At 49.8% G+C, this 18466-nt stretch overlaps 1 protein-coding gene across 1 annotated transcript; it reads left to right on the top strand.

Annotated features, from left to right (window-relative positions):
* Window positions 1-253: 253 nt before the first annotated feature.
* On the top strand, window positions 254-15641 carry KCNG4 (potassium voltage-gated channel modifier subfamily G member 4). The gene is made up of 4 exons (XM_033127192.1): window positions 254-572; window positions 951-1153; window positions 2307-3069; window positions 12187-15641. Coding segments are annotated over exons 2-4 (1542 nt in total). The 5' UTR covers window positions 254-572; window positions 951-1151; the 3' UTR covers window positions 12964-15641.
* The last annotated feature ends 2825 nt before the right edge of the window (window positions 15642-18466 follow it).

Raw genomic sequence — 18466 nt, 5'->3', positions numbered from 1 at the left:
CTTCAAGTTGTCCTCTGGTCCTTCCAAGTTATGCTTCTCCCTGGAGGAGAGGGAGGATGGCTCTCCTTGCTTTCCAGGCGGTTGGCAGAGCAGCGGCTGCTGCTGCTCCTGTCTGCTGCCTGGCTGATGGAGAGATTATTTCTAAGCCCTTCCCATTCTCCACCCTCCCCCCTTCTCTTGCAGGACTACACTGGCTGTCCCCGTGGGACACAGAGTGCAGAGCCCGCGGCTGAAGCAGGACAGCTGGCCCGGCTCACTCCTAGCATGAACCCCTTAGACTCTCACCTCTCATAAGGAAATGGGCTTCTGGGTCCTTTTAAAATCCCCACTCCACTCCCCCAGGGCTGTTCTGCAGCTGCTGGAGAGAGATGCAGAATGAACGGACTTCAGGTTTCTGGAGGAGGCAAGGGAAGAAAGATTGGAAACTAACTCTGCCAGAAACTGATGTTTGGGATTTTTCTTTTCTTCCCCTTCATCTCCACCACAAACCCATCTCTTTCAGGGGCATCAAGACATGGGCTCCCCTTGTCTGGCAGAGAAAAAGCTGGAAACGAGCTCCCTGAGACAGGAGGGTGAGTTCAACTTCAGGGGAAGAAGTTAGTGTTTGCTATAGGGGAGGGGGTTTGTTTTCAGGACACTGTGAAACATTCTTGGCCAAAGTGCTGTTTTGAGTGACTACCTTTCCCGTGCCCTGTGAGGAGCTGTGTGTGCCAGCTGTTTCAGGGGGCAGTGGATTGCAAAATTGGGGTTGTGTAGTGAATGCAGAAAGGGCAGTTCTCGGGGTGCTAGAAAGAGCTCCAGGCTGGGAGACAGAGTCCTGGGTTGGGACCAGATTTGTTGTGTGACCTTGGATGAGTCCCTTCAGCTCTCTGGGTATTGTTTTTTGCAGTCAGAAAATGAGAACCTTGGGAAGGGCTCCCTGGATTTTAGAACAACTCTTCTCTCCGCAGGCTGCTCATCTTCCTCTGATCATACATTGTAAACGAAGTAACGCATGCAGAATAACAGAATGTGTGGGGAGCAAGTGTGAAAAGCATAGGCTGTGATCAACTCTTCACTGTCTACCGGAATCCAACTGACTCTGAAACTGAGAGGAAGTTTTATCTCCATTCGGCTGCCGTGTCTTTCTCTTGATTGGAGTGCATTTTGGAATGTAAGGTTATAGAGCTTCTGAAAACAGCTCTGGCTGCAATGAATAGCATAGGAAATGGTTGCAGGATGCTGAGGATGGGAACTATTGTGGAGGTGATTTTTTAAATGCATAGGCTAAATCTAAAACCCTATTGTAAGTCAAGTGCCCTACACAGGTCTGAAATGGTGAGAGCATTAGAGGCCCCTTCACTTTGCAGATGACAAGACCAAGGCCCAGAGAGGGGGAGTAACTGGCTCAAGGTCACACAGCAAGCGTGGCTGAGACAAGCATCCAATAAATGTGGAAGAGCGCTGTCACGGATAGTAAATTCCTCCAAATGAGAAGGCAAACAGGAGGGATGAGGTGACCGTTGTGGAGCTGACTGCTGAGAGTCAGACGCCACGCGAAGACAGTCACATTCATCCATACTTAATCTTTCTGTGCCTCTGTTTCCTCATCTGTAAAATGGAGATACTAATGTCTACCTCATGGGGTTGTTGAGATGAGTAAATATAGGGAAGCATGTATACAGGGTGCCTGGCATGTCAGAAGCATTCTTAATATATACCTCATGTGTATTACTGCATGTAACCCTCGCCGTGCCACATGAGGTGGGCACTCAAATTCCACCAGCTGGGTAGATGAAGCAAAGGGCTTAGAGAGGCTGAGTAATCCATCTGTGGCGGCAATTCATAAGGGGTCAGAACCTGGCAATGAACTTGAGAACCTCTTATGCTCTCAAGCTCTATTTTTAGCAACTGTTCCTTGCAAGGTTGGTACAAGTCTTGTCATGGAAAGCACAGTGCTGAGATCAGAGAGGTTAAGGCACATGCCCAAGACCACACAGCCTGGACATGGTACAGCTCTGACTTGTCCAACTCAGGACTGAAATCGCCAAGTCCCAGTCCACGTAATGCTCATTTCAGGGAGATTCTTCTGAGATATAAGTATATACTCCACCAGGAAGGGATGGCATTTGTCTCCTTTTGTTCACTGACAGATCCCAAGTACGTAGTAGATGCCCAATAAATCTGCGTTGGCTATAGGATTAAGTGAATGAATAATGCAGATCCAGTTGCAGGAAAGCAAGCGTGAGAAAATGTCTGTGACCTCTAGGGCTCTTCCCTGAGAATGACATCTCCTGTTTTCTTGCTCTTTTCCCTTTGGGTGCCAGGACGTCTACAGTGGTACCCATGCCTTCCAGAGTCAGGGGCCTGCATCCCAGACACCATCACTCTAGCTCCTGCAGTCCTTTGAGTCAGCTCTTGCCTGGCTCCGTGGAACCACCGTCCATTAAGGGCCTTTACTACCGCCGGGCCCGGAAGGTGGGTGCGCTGGACGCCTCCCCGATGGCCGACCTAAAGAAGGAGATCCTGGTGAACGTCGGGGGCAGGAGGTACGTCCTTCCCTGGAGCACGCTGGATGAGTTTCCCCTGAGCCGCCTGAGCAAGCTCAAGTTCTGCAGGAGCCTCGAGGAGATCACGCAGCTGTGTGACGACTACGATCAGGACAGCCAGGAGTTCTTCTTCGACAGAAGTCCCAGTGCTTTCGGGATGATTGTGAGCTTCCTGGCGGCCGGCAAGCTGGCCCTCCTGCGGGACATGTGTGTGCTGTCCTTCCAGGAGGAGCTGACCTACTGGGGGATCGAAGAAGCCAACCTGGAGAAATGCTGCCTGCGGAAACTGCTGAAGAAGCTGGAGGAGCTGGCCGAGCTGCGCAGGGACGAGGCCCTGCAGCAACAAAGGGAGGCGTGTGGCCCCACTGTGCACGACTCCCGCTGGGGGCTCTTCATGCACTGGCTGCGGGACATGGTCGAAAACCCACAGTCGGGGCTGCCCGGGAAGGTCTTTGCCTGTCTGTCCATTCTTTTCGTGGCCACCACGGCGGTCAGCTTGTGTGTCAGCACCATGCCCGACCTGAGGGCCGAGGAGGACAAGGTGAGTGACTGGCTCCTGACCAGGGTCCCTTTCTCCATTGGGCACAGTGCCTGGGGCCCATGAGACTTAGGGCCTCTGGAAACATTTTGATGTCTTTTAAAACAAGAAGGGGAGAAAAATGAATATTATCTAGTGTGGATTGTATTCATTTTTAGATCAATGCAGTTGTAAAAGATAAGCTTTAATATAGTTTTTGGAGGAAGCGGCCCATGAAGGCAAGGGTACCCTGGGCTCATGAAAGTCACGAGGTGGCCCTGCCTCTGATAGTGAACCCTGGACACTGATAAGCCTCCTCTGGTCTTAGCGGGCCAGGCAGGCCCAACCTCACCGCTTCCGGCTCTGTGACCACTGTCAAATTGCTTCATGCACTCTTCGAGCCTCAGTTTCCTCCTCCATAAAATGGGTAGCATTTCTATGAAGTTTCAACATTCAATGCCCTCATCACATGTCCATTGAGCGGCTATTCTGTGCCATGTAGTCTGCCAGGCCAGAAATCCCTGCCTTCTTGAGTCAGTGTCCAGCAGACATCCCAGCTCCACTTTCAGATGAAGAAACTTAGGCACAGGGCATTTTGCTCCCTCAGAGTTACAGAGTAAAGGTGCTGATGGTGGCAGAGATACAAGGTCCTCAGTTTTCCTGCTTGTTACTTCTCTCCTGAACTTCTCATTCAATCTCCCTGGATGGGGAGATGAGAGATGAGTTAACTTCTAAGTGACTGCCACAGAGTAAAATATTTTCTTGCTTACTCCTGCACTCTCTTTCCAGGGAGCTGTGGGGATCCCAAGATCCCCCAGGGGGTCAGATGATCTGAGAAATGAGATAAGAACATAATATTTTGTTGGGAAGGTGATTGGAGAGCTTCAAACTGAGAACTAGAGGCTTGTTTCCTCATTTTAAATGTTGTTCTATGCTCCTGCTCTATACTCCTCCCTGGCTCCCCATCGCCCTAACTTATAGAGCTTACATTAGAGGAGATGGAAGGAGCCCATAAACGAAACACACACATAAAACTGCACACTGCATATGGCCCATAACCGCTGTGAGTGCGCTCATTATTTGTTGAATAAAATGTGCTTATCTAACCTATAAACATTTTGTCCTAAAGCAAACCAACCAGAACGTTTTGCCTTTCAAACAGCTTTATTCCCTGTATAGGACTATCGCTCCAATCACTGGCGATTTTTCACTCTTGAGCACGGTATCATGGGATTTAAGATCCTGCTCGTTCACAGAAATATTCACAAGTAGTAAAAAGACACTGCAGTAAAAAGATTAGGACAAAATAAGTGGCCTCTGCCCCCTGACCCCAAAGGTGCCCTCGATCCCAGTTGCTGAGGAAGAACCCCTGGATTCCCACCAGCCTGTTCCTCTTAGGGATTTCCAGGGAGCCGGGACTTAGAGTGTGCACAGGGCCAAGGTCTTTTCAAAGCCTAATGCTTTGAAAATCACCCAGGGTATGAATCGAGACTTGGTTTAATGGAAATTCGGAAAATCTAATTAGAGGTGGGCCAGAAGCCTGCAGAACCGTGCAGCCCCAAGTCTGAGTAGAGGAATCAGGCTGCCACTTCTATGCCTGGGATAAGAGGGGTGTCGCCACCTTTCTGTGGGCTACCCAGATAGAAGCCGGGAGGTGTGGCCCTCAACATAAGTGTGTCGACTTCCCTGTTTTGATCATAATAATACTAATTTAGAAAGTCAAGAGGCTGAGGCCTGGGCTCTTTGTTCTTTCTAAGCTGTGTCCTTACATTTGCATGAAAAGATGGTGTTCTCTTCCCACCGCATGTGCCTGGTATTTCATACTTGCCTCCAGGGATATCGGTCTGAAAGCAGCGATTCAGTGAGCTGGCTGTGGACACTGAGTCTTCCTGAGAAGCTCTGATGGTATCCCCTCAGATGAATTAATGCCACGTGGGGGGACAAACACATCTGGGATATGACTCACAGAACCCCTCCATCATACACGGAAGAGGTGTAACGTTTGGTTGGAGAATTAAAAGACACCTGAACAAAGCATTCTTCCTTTTCTTTTTCCTTCTGCCTTCTCAAAGCAACACCCCTTGGAGTAAACTTGGCAGTTGGATGAAAGGTCTGTGCCCAAGATTGTAAATTAAAACGGAGGAGGCAGTATAGACAGAAAGGACCAAGCCGAGGGCCTCAGCACCTCCCGAAGCGTCCAGACCTTCCTGGATTCCTTGGGGGAGCTCATCCCCGAAGGGAGGAAAGAACGATATTTATTTAGCGCCCCTCACGAGGCTGGCATTTGACAGAACAGACTGAATCCTTGCAGCCGCTTTGGAATGTAGATGCTATGGCTGCACCCATTTTACAAAATAGGAAACTGAGGCTCAGGGAAGTTTGATCACTTTCTTAAGCTCACAGTTAGGAAGTGGCAGAGCCCGGATTTACGCTCACCTCAGCTTGGCTCTCAAACCGTCTTCCCAGGTGGGGCCACTCTGCATGTAGTCCAGACCCCGAGCCTTGGCGGCCCTTGCGTTTCCCAGGCAGCCAGGCTTTATGAGGTGCTTGTCTGTCCAGCATTGTGGTTCAGACTGCAGACACTCTGGGTTTGCATCTTGGCCTAGCCCCGTTATGAACTCATTGAGCTCAGGAAAGTCAACCTCTTTTGAGCCTCAGTTTCCTCCTTTGTACAATAGGGATGCTATTTTCTCAAGGGTTACGGTGAGGATTAAACGAGCAATTCGTGTAAGCAAGTGGAACAATGCTGACACATGAGAAGTGCCCAGTGGATGGTAATCGTCATCATCACTAGTCACTTGTTAGGTACCAGTTAACAGGAAATCGTAACATTCGTTCATTCATCCACAATTACGGAGTGCCTGCTAAGTACATTTTTCTAGGTGCTGCAGACAAGAGAAGACAAATTTCTTACCTTTGGAGCTTATATTCCAAGCATTCCTGATTCATTGTTTTTTTCATTGAGGTGAAATTCACCCAACATAAACTTAACCATCTTAAAGTGAACAACTAATTAATTCGGTGGCATTTAGTACATTTACAGTGTTGTGTAGCCAACCCCTCGCTTAAGTTCCAAAGCATTTCCACCAAAATAAAAGCTGTACCCACAGACAGTCACTCCCCGTCCTTCTCCCCACACCCCAGCCCCTGGCAACCGCCAGTCTGCTTTCTGTCTTCATGAATTTCCCTATTCCAGACATTTCATATAAATGGAATCATACAAGATGTGGCCTTTTGTGTCTGGCTTCTTTCACTCAGTATAATGTTGTCAAGACTCATTCAGGTTGTAGCGTGTGTCAGCACATTGTCCCTTTTTGTGGCTGAATAATATTCCACTGTCTGATATACCACAATGTGTTTCCCGATCCATCTGGTGATGAATGTTGCAATTTCTTAGGTTTTTTGCTTTCCTCTGCCCAAGTCCTCTGTCAAGATTGTCACCCCTGCCACTTATGCCTAGCACCCTTCCACGTGGCCTTGGCCCTTGCCGGGCAGCTCTGCTGGTCAGAGTGCTTTCCGTCCCGCTGGGGGAGGCTGAAGGTCACTGCCAGCTGCAGCTGCACACTCACCCCTCCTCTCTTGATCTCCTTCTCCCTCTTTACTGCTACTGAGATATCCCAGTGCCTGCAGACAGACAGTACCTCATCATAGTAAGGAGCCAGACTCTGTTTTGCTAGTCCTGGGTTTGAATCCCAGCTCTGGCACTCCCTGGCGCTGCCCTCGGATGAGTCACTCTATTTCTCTGTGCCTCTGTTCCCTCGCCTATAGAAGTGGATAATGATAACACCTACTCAGAGGGTGGCGATGGGATTGAATGATCCTATTTATCTTGTGTCTACACAGAGCCAACACTGGCTGTTTTTACCCTTCCTTTGGGACTCAGCTCACACACCCCATCTATTTTGCATCAACTTCTCTCCCAGTTCCACAAAACCCACATGGCAGCGGCAAAGTCAGTGGCCAGTTGGCTCAAATGTCTTCTCTGTTCATTTCCCTTGCCCGTTCTCATCCTTCATTTGCTCATGCATTCAACAGACCTTCCCTGAGGGCGTCCTCTGTGCTGGGGACCCAGTGGGGACAAGTACAGGCACAAACCCAGCAGCCATTTCTTTTTCCACCTTCGATTCTACTCCTGTCCCAGAGGTTTGCTCAATGCACAAGAACTGCTGCTGTGCACAGTGCCCTGGGGGGGTCACAGAACCATTGAGGGGCTTAGGCTGGGACAGCGGGCTCTGCTTCTCACTTTCCCTCACATCCTGTCCTGTGGCTTCAGCATCTCGCTAAGGTGCAGGGCTGGGGAAGCAGGAGGACACAGAGAGATTTTTTTTTAAAAAAGACCGGGTGGAACTATTGGGAACCCCTTGACAGAACAATGCTCTCCCCATGGGGTTGCAACTCACCTTTTGGGTTGCAATTTCCACCTCCCGGCCTTTAATAAAAAGCCACATGCTGGAGCCAGCTTCCCCTCTTCCTGTCCCTTTCTTGGATCATGAATCAGCTCCCTAAAGAATTGCCAACTCTCTGTAGACTCTCTGTGTTCAGTGACATTTGGTAATAGCTCTAGAGAATTTTTCTTAACCTGTTTTGTTTGTTTGTTTGTTTGTTTGTTTGTTTGTTTTGGGGTTTTCTTCTTCCCAGCTCAGTCTCGCTATGTCCTGGCCAAGAAGACGTATTCCCCATTTCCTGGACAGGGCCCACCTTTCCTGAGTCTGTGCTGTTCCTCCTGCCTAGCCATGCTTTCCTTGTCTCTGTGCCTAGTTCCTAAGCCCCGTCTGCTTAGCTCCACACATTCTCAGAGACCCTGTGTCCCAAGGTTGGGGAGTTGGGGCAGCTGGGAGGAGGGAGTACAGGGGAGGGGGAGACCTGGGGAGAAGGGACTATGGTTCAAGGTGAGGGGGGAGCAGGGAGAGAGTTGCGAAAGCGGGTGTAAAGGAGAGTAGAGATGGCAGAGAGGAAGAGAGAAGCCAGGGACAGGCATGAGTCAGCAGGGCCAGGCCCTGAAGACTCTCAGAGGAAACAGCCTGGACCTGAGGCCAGAGCCAGAGGGGGAAAATCACAGGCAGGGGGAAGGGAAGGAGAGAGAAGCCCCCACTGCTGAATGGAGCAGTGCGACCAGCACTGAGCTAAAGAGGAGGTAAAAGTGGCTGAATATGGCCATATTCCCAAGGGGGGAGCTGGCAGGCATTGATGTGAGAGAGAAGGTTGCAAGAAAAGATCTAAGGTCAAGAACTCAGTCCTGAATCCTTCCCAGATGGAACTTCAAGAACTATCCCTCACTGAGCCTGCAGCGGTCTGCTGGGCAACCTGTCCAGATGGACCCTCAGAGATGGTGGCCTTGCCCTGGGAAAGGCCTGCCTGCCCTCTAACCCCTGAGCCCTTCAGAGCAGCTCTGCTCTGGAGCTTTGGGAAAGGAGTTGGGCAAAACTGGGGTTCGTATTCACTGCCTCCTCACTGACTGACTGGGCGCCTTCAGCTCGGACGTTGGCTTTTCTTGTTAAGATGTAATTCATACCCTAGTATATTCACCCCCTTACAGTGCAACAAATCAGTGGCTTTTAGTATAGAGTTGTGCAATCAACACCATTATCTAATTCGAGAACATTTTCATCACCCCCCCAAAGAAACACTGCACACACTACCAGTTACTCCCTGTTCCCCCCCCATCCCACCCCCAGTCCCATGTGACCATGAATTTGGTACTTTCTGTCTCCATGCATTTGCTTTTCTGGGCATTTCACATCAATGGAACCATATACTATCCGGCCTTTTGTATCTGTCTTCTTTCACTGACCATAAGGTTTTCAAGGTTCATCCATGTTGAAGCATGTGTCAGTACTTCATCCTTCTAAATTGCCGAATAATATTCCATTGCATGGGTAGAGCACATTTTGTTTATGCATTCGTCAGTTGATTGGCATTTAGGTTATTTCCACTTCTTGGCTACTATGTGCTGCCGTGAACATTCACGTACGAGCTTTGCTGTGGATGCCTATTTTCAATTCCTTCAGTTGTTGGAGTAGGAGTGGAATTGCTGGGTCACATAACAAATGCACACTGAACTTCTTGAGGGACCACCAACCTGTTTTCCACAGCGGCTATACCATTTTACATTCCCACCAGCGATGTTTGGGAGCTTCAATTTCTCTACATCCTTGCCAACACTTGTTTGTGTTTAGAGTCATCGCCATCCCAGTGAATGTGAAGTGGTATCTCACTGTGGTTTTGATTTCTGAACCTGTTTGGTTTTTGGGGGTTTGTTTTTCCCCCCAGTTTTACATAATGGAAAATTTCAGGTGTTTACAAAATAAACAGAATAATATAATGTACCCCACGTCCCCAAGACTGAGCTTCCACAACTGTCTACATCTGCCATTCTTATTCTGTCTCTCTCCACCCACTCCCTACCCCCAGGTGCTTATTATCATTCATTTTATTCTTTTTCAGTTTTCTAGGTAAAAAATGTATACACTGAAATGCACAAATCTTAGCTATACAATTTAACAATTGGATATCCCCCTCACCCCAGAAAATTCATGTTCCTTCACAGTCAATCCCTACCCACCCAGAGACAGCCACGTTTTTGGTGATGTGGCCCACCCCGGATAACTTTTGCCTGTTCTTGAACTTCACATAAATGAAGACATATGTCTGCCTGTCTTGCCCCACGTCCTGTCTGTGAGATTCATCCCTGTGGATGCATGGCTCACACCTCCAGCCTTCTCAGGTTCTTCTTCCCTGCACGAGAGAATCAGAGCACACCTCATTTCCACCCGTGACAAGAGGGCAACCAGCCATCTTGGTTTGCCCAGGCTTGAAGGGGTTCTGGTGACCTGGGAACTTTTCTGTGCGCAAATCCAGACATCTCTGGGCAAACCAGGATACGTGGTTCACGTTACCTACAAAAAGCAAGCAGAAACTTTCTCAGAGAGAAAGAGTAACTTTTTTCTTTCCTTTCTATTTTTCTTCAAATACTGTCTCACCTGGGAATTATTTCCTTAGCTCGAGCCCCATAAATCACCACCACCCCAATACCAGCTGCTAACGGGTCATTTCTCTGAGAACCAATGCTGGGAGGTTGGTTTAAAGATGCAAAGCAGAGCAGCAGTGCCGGGGGGTGACGCGGCAGAGCGCTTGCTGCAGTGCAGGGCTGTGGCCAGCACAGCCAGGGCCAGGCCGCAGGAAGGAGGTGGGCTGTGCATGCTTTGCATATCCAAATGCCAACACCAGAGGCAGAGAGAGGACCCACAGAGCCTTCTCCACCTCTCAGGAGTCACCTTCCTGAGCTATTGGGTCACTGACCTAGAACCATTCTTCCCAACTACAAGAGGTTCTTAAGCCAGGAGGAAAACTCCCAGAATGTCAGAGATGAAAGACACCTTAGGAGAAGATTCTGGCCCAGAGTCTGAAAAACTTCCAAGTGCCTCTGAGTCAAAAGAGGGGTTTGCCAAAATGCAGGTCCCTGGGCCCCATGCCAGGGTTTTGATTTTGTGATGGAGGCCCAAGATTCTGCATTCATCACAAGCACCCCGGGGGATTCTGATGCAGGAAGTTTTGAATCAGCGTTGAGAAATACTGATTTTGTTCCAACCTCTTTATTGGAAACTGAAGCACAGAGAAGGGCCGTGACCACTGCTTGGTCACACAGCAAATTTGTGGCAGGATTGGGGAATCAGGATCCCAAACTCCTGAGACCTTTGAGATCCTGAAGCAAACCCGGGCAATAGTGGCAAAGACTTCCCAGAGTGTTGGAGAATTTCCTCAGCTTCCTGTAGAATCCAGGGATAGGAGGAGGATATTGTTACCCTTAAACTGACCAGGCAGGCTATGTCTGTGATCAGTCAATCATCTCATAAAGATAGCTACAATATATTGTGTGCCTGCAGGGGCAGCAGCCTGCTAACTACTTCACACGTATCGCTTCTATTCATCACAGCAACTTCCGGGGCATAGAACTGCCAGTCCAGAGAGGCCAAATGACATCCCTGTGTAAGTGGAAATGTGAGATTTGAGCCTGAGTCACAGACGCTCTGGACTCCAAGCCCTCAACAGCACTCCCACAGCCTCCCACCCCTTTGTAGACCAGACACAAGTCAGGAGAGAAAACTACCTGCCTCCGCCCAGGTAGATAGATATCAGGACCCACCGGTCTCTTTCTCTTCCTCCACCGGCCAGACATAAAGGACATTTCAATTTTAGTATTCCTGTGGGCCCAGGCACTGGAAATAATTTCTTTTTCCCCTTCAGAGCCCTTTAATCCAAAGAAAACTGCAGTTGTCAACATCTTGCTGTTCACTCAGGCAACTGGCTTCGGTCATTCATTTACTCATCCATCATAAATATAAATATATAAAAATAAATATAATATTTAGAGTTAGGCTCTAAACTCTGGCTCCACATTAAAATCATTTAGGAAGCTTCTGGAAAGTTCTACCGTTCAGGCTCAAACCTATATCGATTAAATTAGAATCTCTGAGGTCCCAGCCCAGACATCAGAAGTTTTTCAAAGCGCCCCCCACCCCACAGGTGAGTCTGACGTGCAGCCAAAGCTGGGAACCCCTGCACTGGACCAGTGCTTCTCAAACTTGAACATGCACACACATCACTTGGGGGTCTTGCTAAAATGTAGATTCTGAATCTTTGGGGATGGGGTGGGGCCCAAGAGTCTGTGTTTTAACAAGCTTCCAGGGGAAGCACATGTTTCTGGTGCCAGGACTACACTTGGAGGAGCAGAGGGGCAGGTGGGATTCTCTGTTAGAAGACAGAGGCAGGGCATGTGAATGACACAGTGACTCCACAACAGCTCCCACCTAGCTGGACTCTCCCAGGGAAGCAGACCCTGTGGGAACAATTGCAATCCATGTCATAGGGCCCTTCTAGGGATGCAGGGGCCCTCGATAATATATAGAATAGAGAGAATACATAGTGTATGTAGACTCTATACAGAATCTATTTAAATATAGAATCTATATATGGAATCAATATATGGAATCAATATCTATACTGATTCCACATATACCTATATCAATATCGATATCTATGTCAATGTAGACATATGGAATCGCTTTTCCGCATGCTTATTTCCTCCCATTTCCAGCGCTGTTGCCGGTCCACTCTCCACCCTGCGTTTTGTTGTCTCTCTAGGGTGAGTGCTCTCAGAAGTGCTACTACATTTTCATCGTGGAGACCGTGTGCGTGGCCTGGTTTTCCCTGGAGTTCTGCCTGCGGTTTGTCCAGGCCCGGAACAAGTGCCAGTTCTTCCAAGGGCCCCTGAACATCATAGACATCCTGGCCATCTCCCCCTACTACGTGTCCCTGGCGGTGCCAGAGGAGCCCCCAGCGGACGGTGAGAAGCCTGGCGGCGGCGGCAGCTCCTACCTGGAGAAGGTGGGGCTGGTGCTGCGCGTGCTGAGGGCTCTGCGCATCCTGTACGTCATGCGCCTGGCCCGCCACTCGTTGGGGCTGCAGACGCTGGGCCTCACCGTGCGCCGCTGCACGCGCGAATTCGGCCTGCTCCTCCTCTTCCTCTGCGTGGCCATCACCCTCTTCTCTCCTCTGGTCTACGTGGCCGAGAACGAGTCCGGGCGGGTCCTGGAGTTCACGAGCATCCCGGCCTCCTACTGGTGGGCTATCATCTCCATGACGACAGTGGGCTACGGAGACATGGTCCCACGCAGTGTGCCGGGCCAGATGGTGGCCCTCAGCAGCATCCTGAGTGGGATCCTCATCATGGCCTTCCCAGCCACGTCCATCTTCCACACCTTCTCTCACTCCTACCTGGAGCTCAAGAAGGAGCAGGAGCAGCTCCAGGCCCGCCTCCACCGCCTGCAAAACGCCACCACCGCCAGTGAACATGAACTCCTGAAGGATGTGGATGACCTGATCCTGGAGGGACCCACCTCGCCCATCAAGTACATTTAAGTCCAAACCTCTCATGAGTATGCTGGGACTTCAGCCCATCGCCCTCGACTGATTTGGGCTGGAGCACACCAGGCACAGACCATATGGTAGTATGTTTCTAGAGCTCAGGGAGTGCTCCCAAAGCTAGGAGGCGCTCAAGGCCAGAGGCGTAGGTCCTTGTGATTCTGGACCCTCCTGGCTCTGACAATCTCCCTTTAGTCTCATTTCCTTCCCAACAGAGTCTTCAACATCCCCTCCCAAGCTGGGGTCCCACAGAACCCAGCCTACAGAATTCCATTCCTCCCCTAAGCCCCTCTCTCCTGTGCCATCCCACCACCAGGAACTGGAGGGTCCAGTCACTGCAAACCCATCTGATCCGATCTCCCCAGCCAGCCTTATCATGGGTTCCAGCAGGGATTACTATGTTCGCCTTCTGTTCACCACCTCTAGTGGTTTTCCTAATACAGCTGCCGCCCCCCTCCCCACTTCCCGCCCAGCTCTGGAAGCTCTTAGCCAAGAAGGTAGAACTGGCTTCTTTGCGTTCAAGCGCACAGTGGCTGCAAGCCTGCCATCCCACCTGACTTGCCTGGGACCTGGGCAGGAGTGCCACTTGCCAGCACAGCAGGCCCTGCTTTGCCAACTGGACTCCAGGGGGGACGTTCTCTAATTATCCAATCCTTGGCCTTGACAGAGGCGAACTCTTGCAGGGGGCTCTGCATTGTCCCTCGAGAGCACCCTGTTCCTGCTGCTGGTTCCTCCAGAATTGCAAGAACCTTAGTTTTCCACCCTCAGTTTTGGGGGTAGGGCTAGCTCTGTGATTTTTCTGGCTGGAGTTTCATGAGGAGCCTCAGGGCTTCTGTGTGGGTGGAGAATGCTTCACCCCAAAGTGCAACATTGGCGAGTAATGATTTTTAAAAGGATGTGCAAATTTCTAGACAGCTTTCCCACTTCTAATCAGTGCATGTCCACAGCCCTTTGAACTGAGGTGGCAAGCTTGTCCCGGACGAGGGAAGAGTATTCGACAGCCAGCAGAAGGCCTGAAACCCACATCAGATCCCACATCGGCCCTGCCTCTTCTAATTAGAGACCTGTTCTGTGCTGCGTGTCAGGTGCAATATCCGCACTCCAGCTCTGCCTATCACTAGGACTGGCTTCCACCCAGGCATCTCCATTTTCCTCTGTTTCACATACCGGGTATCTGAACAAAAGCATGCAGGGACTGAAAGAAAAATAGGTGAGCCCAACACCAACATGGCAAGGTTCTAAGTGTCTTAGGACACATCCAGTGGAAATTCTTTACTAAATTAGAAATGGAAAATTGGAATCGAGTGCTCACATGTAGGACTTAATTAAATGCTCTATTTTTTTTTTTTTCCTCCACAGTAATGTCCCGGGGGGCTAGTCTAGCTTTGCAGAGTCCTCTTTTCCTTCATGCTGATTGGATGGCAGAGGGATGACAAGCAAGTTGCTAGACGGTCTCCTCATCCCCATTGGCTGGAAGGAATCTTGTGAGTCCCAGAAGGGCTTGTTTCATCTGAGGCCAATGGGTGTGACTGTAGCCAAAGGGAGTAATTTTCCAGCTGACGTCAAAGAGCAAATGGCCTTTACTTCAAGCCATTTTCATGTTGTATGGTAGATACGTCTACCAGAGGTAACTTTAAAATGTTGGTTCAACATCTCCTAGTCAGAGTTGAGCCCAAAAAGTGACTTGGAGAGGAATGGGCTAATTCTTCAATACAATGTAAGTGGGGCTCCATCCACTGCCTCCCTTTTGATGAGTTTTAAGACTTGAGAAATTGGTAACTGGAAGGACCATCAGAAGACAGTTTAAGCAGGGAGTTTCCCTGAGGGGGTCTGTGACCCCGTGGAGGTTATGCATCTGAGAGTGCACAGCTTTGAAATGGGGTCCAACGAGTTCACCAGATCCTCGAAGGAATCCAGAACCCCACAAAAAGGATAAAAAGTTCTTAAGCAAATCAACGCCCACATTTTAAGATGGAGAGACCAAGGCTCAGAGAGGGAAAGCCACCTGTCCCAGGCCACAAAGCCAGTTCATTTAGTTAGATCCAAGTATCCTGGTTCCCAGCAGAACACTCTTTCTAGTACATCAGGCTGCAGCTCTTAGGCTCTTCTGAAACAATGCCCAAACCCTCAAGGAAAATTTTCAAGACAAGATGATAATAACACTGCAATGCTATCCTGAGCAGAGTAAGCAGGATTGTCTTGGGATGTCTGGGGCACCAACTCTCGCCGACCCTGCATTATATAACAGTGAACCTAGACATCGATTTCACTGGGTCTTCCTTTTCTCATTGATCCCAAGGAGAGGGCAGATGCGATGTTGGTTAATGTCCTTCCCAGTGTGGGCAGTCTGTGATTCTGGAAGTAGAGGTCATCTCAACAATTCATACTACAGAGGCGCAAGGGGCATGCAAGAAACAAGGAGAGAGGTGAGAAAGCAGAACAGACCGTGGTCCTGACTATGCACACAATGGTTCACTTAGCAAAAGTCAGCAAGTAGTTCAAGCTTGACTCGTTCACTGAGATCTCTGTCCACCAGCTGCCTGCCACATTCCCACGCACCCCACCCCGACACCGCACCCGCCAGTGCCTGGCGACGTGTCTGTGTATCTGTACGTGCTCGGCTGCCTGCCCCTCTTCCGCGGCATCAGACTCCCTGCCTCCTCTTCCTTGTATTCAAATGCTGATAACGGGCTTTGCTTATTGAATAACATGTTCAAACATCTTCTTTGGAAAACATGTCAAATTCACAAGAGCAAGTTGCAAGAACAAAACCAGCGCAGAGAACACTGGAATATACCTCTTTTTAAAAGATGTTGCCCGTTTGCGTTATCATTTGCGCACACGCTCTGTCTTTCTCTCTCTTTAAATTATATACACAGAGTATGTTTTTCTGGGCCACGTGAGAGTAAGTTGTCTTTCGCTCTCCGAACTTTAGAATGTGGTCAGTGGAAGGCCATCAGTCCAAGCATTCTTAGCCAAGAGTTTCCATAAAGGTCTGTGACCCCTGGAGATGACAGGCAACAAAGAATATGTACGTTGTATGTGTTTCAAAGTGCAAAGTGTTCAATGATTTTATCAGACTCTCAAGGAATCCATGACTCCCCGTCAAAATAAATGGATAGGAAGCTCTAAGGTAAGCCAACTCCATCGTAAGATGCAGAGCCCAGGGAAACCCAAAATACTTCTATGTGTAAATCCTAAGAGGGAGGATATCCTCTTATAAAACCACAGTGCAGTGATCAACGTCAGTACATTTAACTTGGATGCAATATTTTAATCCAATCCACCGTCTGTTCCAATTTTGTCAGCTGACCTAATCATACCCTTTCGGGCTTTTTCCCCTCCAGGACAGGGTCCAGTGTAGGGTCGGATGTTGCATTGGCTTGTCCTATCTCCTTTGCCTCCCGTAATCTGGACCTTTTCCCACCTTTGACGTAGATGACGTGGAAATTTTGGATGACTACAAACCCCTCTTTTTAATAGAACAGTCTCATTTTGTGTCCGTTCCATGTCTCTTCATGCCACAAGTTCTGTCCCTCTCGGGGTATCATATCTGGGGTTGACATACCCCTCTTGGGTGACGTATGAGCCCTTTATTTGGGATGTAACCCCAGGAAACACTGGTGGGGGTGTGGAAGAGCTGGAGAGTGCTGGCTGATTCCCAAGGTATTCAAATAAAAAACAAAATTAACTTCTGCTCCTGTGCAGGTCGGATAGAATGTGCCAGGAGGCCAGGCATGCGCAGGCCACCTCGGGCCGTCTCTGTGAGGAACAGAGAGTATCTGCTCGCAGATGAACGAATCCCTGAGGCTCAGAGCAGGTGATCTCTTTCCACCTGCCACCAGGTGTCCTTCCTTGATCCTGCCAACTATGGGCTGCCTCATAGATTCTTAGAGCTAAAAGGATCTTTAGGGTCACCAGGCCCAACCTGCCCATTTTACAGTTGTGGCCAGAGCCCCAGGGAGGGGACGTAATGTGGCACGTCCCACAGCCAGGAGTGGCAAAGCCAGGACTACCCATCCGGTGCCCTCAGCTCTGTGCCTCCAGATCCTTGCCCAGCAGCTGGCTCATCCATCCCTTGACATCTCACCAAGGGGCACCTGCAGGAACACAATGTCAGCTAAAAAGAAAACATAAAAAGAGACGCTGCTGGCTGTCTCCGTGGGCCCTATGGCTCCGGTCGTCCCAAGCGACCTTGGCTAAAGCTGCAGAGCCCAGCCCTGCCTCAGCGCAGCCTGCTCTGGATGACACCTGGAGAACATGTGACTGTTACAACTCACCTTCGCTGTTAGGGGGACGAAGCCAAAGAAACGGGACTGCATTTGGGCTAAAATTAGCCAATCGTGCTGTTCCAAAGGCTTCCATTGTACTCTGCCAATGGCCAGCATGAAAGAAGACCCCCTGGAAAGCTCAGCAGTTTCACCTGGCACCTTCCTAATTAAGCTTTTGGGACTTTCCCCCGCTGCCCCTCCCAACTCCCAGAGAAACGTGAAACAATGTTAAGGAGTGATGTTGGGGCTCGTCTGGTGTATTAGGGCATGCCTAGTGCCCGAGCTGCTGGGGCTGACCTTGGGACGTGAGAGGAGGTGGGAGGGTCCCCCAAGTGAGGGGTGGCAGGGCTCGCAGGTCACCCATCCCAAGGCCACTGCCAAGTCGGAAGTCAGGAGGGGCAGTAGTTAGGTTCTGGGGCAGTATTTCTTAAGTGTCTGCCATGGGCCAGATATTGTTCCAGCTCAGTGAAGACAGTAGTTAGCAAGACAGGTGCTTGCGTGGGCCTGAGTGGAGGGGAGGAAGGGAGGTAGGAAGGCAGACCACAAATAAGTCAAGAAGGAAATAAACAGGACAAGCAGAGCTTGTGATAAGTCCTAGGAAGGAGGAGGACAGAGCGGTAATGGGAAAACCATCCATGGAGGCACAGGGGTGCCAAATTTGAACAGGCTTCTGAAATTGAAATGGATTAGCCAATATCTGGTTCCTCGTTCACATTTCCAGCCTCCCTGCAGGTGTGTGTGTGTGGGGGGGGGCAGGGCCAGAGTTCTGGTCAGTAGAATGTGGTGGAAGGGGAACGTGTCATTGTGGGCCAGTTGCAAACACCCCCTGCGTGATCCTCTACACCAGCTACCCTGTGCAGATTCAAGATATACTCAAAGTCCTAAGACCGGAGTCAGTAAACTATATCTCCCTCTGCCTGTTACTGCAAATAAAGTTTTATTGAAACATAGCCAGGCCCATTCATTCAGATATTGTCTAAGGAGATTTAGGGGTACAATGGTAGAGCCGAGTCAGGCAACGGACTGTTATGGCCTTCAAACGGGAGATATTTACTCTGGCCCTTTGCAGAAAATGTTTGCCAGCCCTGCTGTAAGGGCGATGGAGCCAAAAGATGGAAGGAGCTGTGTCCCCGAACTCCTGCACGCTGATCACCGACAGTAATGGATTGCACCAATAAGCCACTGACACTGGAGGGTTGTGTGTCACAGCAGTTGGTCCACCCTTCCAG

The sequence above is a fragment of the Rhinolophus ferrumequinum genome, chromosome 15 (assembly GCF_004115265.2).
Source record: "Rhinolophus ferrumequinum isolate MPI-CBG mRhiFer1 chromosome 15, mRhiFer1_v1.p, whole genome shotgun sequence".
Taxonomy (NCBI): domain Eukaryota; kingdom Metazoa; phylum Chordata; class Mammalia; order Chiroptera; family Rhinolophidae; genus Rhinolophus; species Rhinolophus ferrumequinum.
This window is presented reverse-complemented; position numbering and strand designations above follow the sequence as displayed.